We start from the raw sequence: 6,237 nt of genomic DNA on the forward strand, positions 1-6,237 counted from the left end.
TTCAGATGACTACCTTATTTTCTTTACCAAAGATGGAAAGTTTCTCACCTTAGGTATTCTTTAGCAATTATGTCCACCTCACATTGCTCATTCTAAAATCTTAGCTCAAATAGTAGATTGTACTTTCTTTTAGGTTTAACTAGGTAGTTGTGAAACTGCTGTTCCCAAATATGCTTGTGGCTCAGAGAATTAAGATTTTCTTTCATAAAATTGAAATCTGCCCAGCTGACACGGCTCAGTGGTTGAGCATCGACCCATAAACCAGGAGGTCTGGGTTTGATTCCCTTTCAGGGCACTTGCCCAGGGTTGCGGACTCAACCTGCAGTATGGGACATGCAGGAGGCAGCAGGTCAATGATTCTCACTCATCATTGATGTTTTTATCTCTCTCTCCCTCTCCCTTCCTCTCTGAAATCCATAAAAATATATTTACTTAAAAATATAAAATAAAATTGAAATCTAAAGAAGGGAGATTAATAATGTAAAATGGCCTGATTTTTCAAGGGGAGTATAAAAAGTATCTCTCACTAAGGAATAAAAGTATTTTGTCTTGCCCTATTCTTTCTGCATTTAACTTTTAAAATTTATTTTTGTCAAGTAGTGTATTTTTATTTTCTCAAATTCAAATGGATTAAATGTTAAACTAACAAATATTTGCTTTTAAAAGTTGATAAATATAGGAAGAAGGTGCATCCACTAAGAGTTTTGAGAAAATGGGACAGCGTTTTTCCTCAACTATATTTAAGATTTTATTAGAATGGTATCTTAACCTTAGTCCTTCATTTTGATTTCTAATTCATTAAAATTGCCCTCTTCTTAAATGGAATGTTACATATTGAAGGAGACTGTCACAGAAAGTTTTAATTTATATTTTATTTTCAGATGTAAAATATTTAAAAGAAGAGGATGCAAATCGCAAGACTTTCACTGTCAGCAGCACACTGGATTTCCGAGTGGACAGGAGCGACGACGGTGTGGCGGTTATCTGCAGAGTCGACCATGAATCCCTCAATGCCACTCCTCAGGTAGCGATGCAGGTGCTAGAAATACACTGTAAGTAAAAGCTCTTTCCTCCCCATTTATATCGGCAGCAAATCTGCTCATCTGCATTTAAAATCATTTCGAAATTAGGTAAAGTTACAGGATATGTACAGCAAAATGCAGTAAAAGTACCCTCAATAGCATTAATCATGTTCAAAGGAAAGAAGTTCTTAGCTGAGTATCATTACAGTCAAGGAAGAAAAATAAAGGTGGCATCAAAAGGTTAAAACTCCTCATTACCTTCCAAATAGTGAGTGGCTTGATGTCTGTGTGTACATCTGAGTAGGGGAGGAGGAGTGGTAATTTTGGCAGAATCAGAGAGTTGGGAATCTGAAAAGGGCATTGATGAGCTTTATTGTATGTATGTAACTGTTGCATGCAAATGTGGCTTTCTCTCTGTGATTTTAAAATTAGACTCGTTTCTTTTACTTTCTCTATGAAATATACTGTATATATGACTGCAAGAATATATCTACCATGTTTACTTTATAAATAGCATTATTATTTACAAGAGATAAGAACAAAATTAATTTGATGACACCAATAGTTCAGAGGAGGTGCTAAATGTTTTGCTGGCATCATCTCATCTCATTTATCTGTAAGGGCATCAGTTACGCTAACTTTAGTCACAATTGACAGATGAAGACACCAAAGATTATACAGGTTGAGTCACTTGGCCAAGTTCACACAACTAACAAATAGTGAACTTGTAATCATAACATTTTAGTTGTTGGCAAGGTCCTTGGGAGAGGTGATCTATAAATATGAAATTAAATGAATTGAAATAAGTAAGATAATGTGGGAAAGAAAAAGAGGAGAACACAGAATGTATTTCTGAATTGGATTACTTGATTTTTAAATATTAGAGATTTTTGTTTGCTTTTATCTATTAAAGTTATAGATTGAATGTAGAAGTGAGATGTAAAATTACATTAAATACTAACATTTTAAATATAAGTACTGGTCTTGTAATATGTCTCAAATTTTGTTTTCATTTACTTATTTATTCAACAAGAAGTTTTTGAGTGCCTACTGTGTAACAGGTATTGTTTGGACACTGGGGTTGCATTAGTGGTCAAAAAGAACAACAAAACAAATCAAGATTGTCCCCAAGCGTCAAAATCACCATCACCACGAACAGCAACAAACTTTTACAGCATCTGTTCCAGGGAGGAATGACAGAAAAGCAAAATAAATGACTACAACATATATTATGTTATGTATATGGGAAAATATAAATCAGGGGTGGTGATAAGGAGTTCAATTGGAGAGGTGGGAATGGGAGTCAAGGAAAGTGTGTGTGTGTGTGTGTGTGTGTGTGTGTGTGTGTGCTGTATATATACATATGTGTAATATTGTATATACACATACACACAGAGAGAGGGGAAAGCAAGTATAAAGACCATGAGATAGGAGCATCCCTTTATTTTTTATGTTTCTGTAAACAGCAAAAATATCTGTGAAACTGGGGTAGAGTGAACTATGGGAAAAAAGAGAGAATATTATGAGAAAATTTCGAAAGTACCAGGGAACCAGACATTTAAAAATTATTCTTGATAGAAAAAATGTTAATCTGATTAAGATTTTTAATTATTGCCCATCATGGTTTAAGTATTCTTATTTTACTTGCTGTTGAAATTATTATAATTTTAAATACTTTTATTATATTACATTAGTTTTAATTTTCTTCCTGTTCTCATTGAAACATGTTCAGAAGCAAGCATATTTCATAGCTCAACCTGTGGTTATCTCCAAATTTCAAAATTTATTTGCAGTGAGACCTTGGGACAATTATTGAAAATGCTTAAGGTTTGAATATAAGCTAGAGAATTAATTTCCATGAGGAGCAAGCTAGACAAATTAAGTCAAGTTTATGACATTAAATAAAAATTCAACATATGTAAATTTAAGCCCCTTTAGCAAAATACCACAGACTGGGTGGGTTCTAAACAACAGAAATCTATTTCTTTCTTTTTTTAAAATATATTTTTATTGATTTCAGAGAGGAGGGGAGAGGGAGAGAGAGATAGAACCATCAATGACGAGAGAGAATTATTGGTTTGCGGCCTCCTGCATGCCCTCTACTGAGGATCGAACCCACAACCCGGGCATATGCCCTTGACCAGAATCAAATCCTGACCCTTCAGTCCACAGGTCGAGGCTCTATCCATTGAGCCAAACCAGCTAGGGTCAGAAATGTATTTCTTACTGTTCTACGTGCTGGAAATCCAAGATCAAGGTTCAGGCACATTCGGTACCTGGTGAGGGCCTGCTTCCTGGTACCTAGAGGGCTATCTTCTCTCTCTGTCCACACTTGGCAGAAGGGGCTAAAGGAGCCCTCTGGGCTCTTTTTTATAAGGGCACTAATCTCAGGCATGACCTTCAAAAGGCCCCACTCCCTAATATCACATTGGGAATTAATTTTTAATATGTGAATTGCGGGGGTAGAAGGGGGCACACAAAAATGTTTAGTTCATAGGCTCTTTCCTTTTCTCTTTTTCTTATTTCATCAACATGTCTTTTAAAAGATAAAAAGTTATATACTAGGTGTACTGGTTAATAATGCAGATTTTGTAATCAAAGAAAACATGATTTCAAGAGAAACATCAAATGTGCTTTATTCCATGTAATGTCCATCGCTAGCTACACATTTCCCCATCTTTCAGGTAATTTGTGGATACTGTTTTAATAGAACTTTTCTTGTTTTGAGGCAAACCATTCAGAGTCCAATTTTTCACTGCTTTGTATGTTTTGAAGTGCTGCTCAGAAAGTGTGTGTGCCATTGATCAGAACAAGTGGTAATCTGAAGGAGCAAGGTCTGGTGAATACAGCAGGTGGGTTAATACTTGCCAGGCAAGATCTTTTAATGTGTCTTTAACTGGTTTTGAAGTGTGTGATGGTGTGTCATCATGAAGCAAAATTACTTTTCTGTGTCTTCTGGCACATTCTGGTCATTTCACTATCAAAGCGTGATTCAAATTGATTATTTGTTGTCGGTAGCAATCAGTATTAATGATTTCAGCTGGTTTTAGAAGCTCATAATGCACCACACCTTCCTGATCCCACCAAACGCAGAGCATTGTCTTCTTTCTGAAGCAATTTGGCCTTGCAGTCAATGTTGATGGTTGACCTGGATCAACCCATGATTTTGTGCATTTGGGATTCTCAAAAGAAATCCACTTTTCATCGCCAGTCACAATTCGATGCAAAAAAGACTTTCCTTTGTGCCGTTGAAGCAACATTTTACTAATGACTTTTTGGTTTTCCATTTGTCTTTTGTTCAGTTGACATGGCACCCATTTTCCTTTCTTAAAAATCTTTCCCATTGCTTGCAAATGATTAGAAATTGTTTGCTGAGCAACGTTTAATCTTTCTGCAAGTTGTTTTTGAGTTTGACAGGCATCTTCATCCAATAATGGTTGCAATTGTTGCTCTTCAAACTTTTTTGGTTGACCTGGATGTTCTTTGTCTTTCACATCGAAATCATCACTTTTAAAACATTTAAACCAGTGTTCACAAGTATCTTGAGATGGAGCATGTTCACCATAAGCTTCCCAAAGTATTCAGCAGCACTTTTCTTCAAAATAAAGTAATGAATTATAACTTCCTGCAAATGCTCTTTTTTTGGCACAAAATTCGACATTTTTAAGTGTAAAAATATCTATGATGTTAACATCTTCAGTAAATTTGACATATGAAGTTTTGAAGCTTGTTGTCAATACAACAAAATAGCATACATATCAAATTGCATATATATCAACATATATCAACTCCATCTATTGAAAAAAATCCGCATTATTAACTGGTACACCTAGTAATTTGATATACTGAGAGGATACAGATCATCAGCATCTTAAATATTTTTTCACTTACACATCAAGCCATATAAGACTGTTTAGAATAATATTTACTCATTTAGCTGTAATTTTCAACATATAAAATAAAATTATAAAAATTGGGTCATAAGGCATGTTGGAAACTGCCAGCCAAACATCATTGGACATCTACCAAATCAGGCTTATTTAGTGGCTATGGAAAAGAAGAAGGCTTACCAGACATCTCTGAGTGCATGGTAAGAGCTAGGAGAGGCTTTATTTTTTTTTATTTTTCGCTAAAAGTATTACAAAGGGTATTACATAAGTGTCCTTTTTTCCCCCCCGCCCTTGACAGGCCCCTGCCCTCCCTTACCCCCCAGTGTCTTATGTCCATTAGTTATGGTTATATGGATGCATACAAGTCCTTCGGTGGATCTCTTACTCCCCTCCCTCCTGTCCCCCAACCCTCCCTGGCCTTCCCACTGCAGTCCGTCAAACAGTTTGAGGCAGCTCTGCCACTGTATTTATTATTGTTCAAAAGTTTGTAATGGTCTTAATTATCCAATTTTCCCAACACCATTTATTGAAGAGACTATCTTGGCTCCATTGTATGTTCATGCCTCCTTTGTCAAAAATTAATTGAGCATATTGGTTCGGGCTAATTTCTGGACTCTCTATTCTATTCCACTGATCTATATGTCTGTTCTTGTGCCAGTACCAGGCAGTTTTGAGAACAGTGGCTTTGTAATACAGCTTGATATCTGGCATTGAGATCCCACCTACTTTGTTCTTTCTCAGGATCGTTGCAGCTATTCAGGGTCTTTTTTTATTCCAGATGAATTTTTGGAGAGTTCGTTCTAGATCTTTGAAGAAGGCCATTGGTATTTTAATGGGAAGTGTGTTGAATGTATAGATTGCTTTGGGTAGTATGGACATTTTAATGATGTTGATTCTACCAATCCAAGAACATGGTATGTTCTTCCATCTGTTTATGTCTTCCTCTATCTCTTTTTTCAACGTCCTGTAGTTTTCTGAGTAGAGGTCTTTAACCTCTTTAGTTAAGTTTATTCCTAGGTATCTTAATTTTTTTGGTGCGATGGTAAATGGGATTGTTTTTCTAATCTCTCTTTCTGAAAGTTCACTATTGGTATATAGAAATGCCTCAGATTTCTTGGGGTTAATTTTGTATCCTGCTACATTGCCAAATTCATGTATTAAGTCTAGTAGTTTTTTGATGGAGTCTCTAGGGTTTTGTATGTATAATATCATGTCATCTGCAAATAAGGACAGTTTTACTTCCTCTTTTCCAATTTGGATGCCTTTTATTTCTTCTTCTTGAACTAGGTTGCAATGGCTAATACTTCCAGTACTATGTGAACAGG

The 6,237-nt window shown here is 35.7% G+C and overlaps 1 protein-coding gene across 1 annotated transcript in view; it reads left to right on the forward strand.

Annotated features, from left to right (window-relative positions):
• Nucleotides 1-1,052, forward strand: part of LOC102430991 (cell adhesion molecule 2) — a gene marked incomplete at its 3' end in the record, with an annotated part of 1,034,261 nt that extends 1,033,209 nt beyond the window's left edge. Inside the window, exon 6 of the mRNA XM_023764593.1 lies at nt 882-1,052. Within this exon, the coding sequence (XP_023620361.1) occupies nt 882-1,052 (171 nt within the window). The remainder of the gene's footprint in view (nt 1-881) is intronic.
• Nucleotides 1,053-6,237: the final 5,185 nt, after the last annotated feature.

The sequence above is a fragment of the Myotis lucifugus genome, unplaced genomic scaffold (genome assembly GCF_000147115.1).
Source record: "Myotis lucifugus unplaced genomic scaffold, Myoluc2.0 scaffold_339, whole genome shotgun sequence".
NCBI classification, from domain to species: domain Eukaryota; kingdom Metazoa; phylum Chordata; class Mammalia; order Chiroptera; family Vespertilionidae; genus Myotis; species Myotis lucifugus.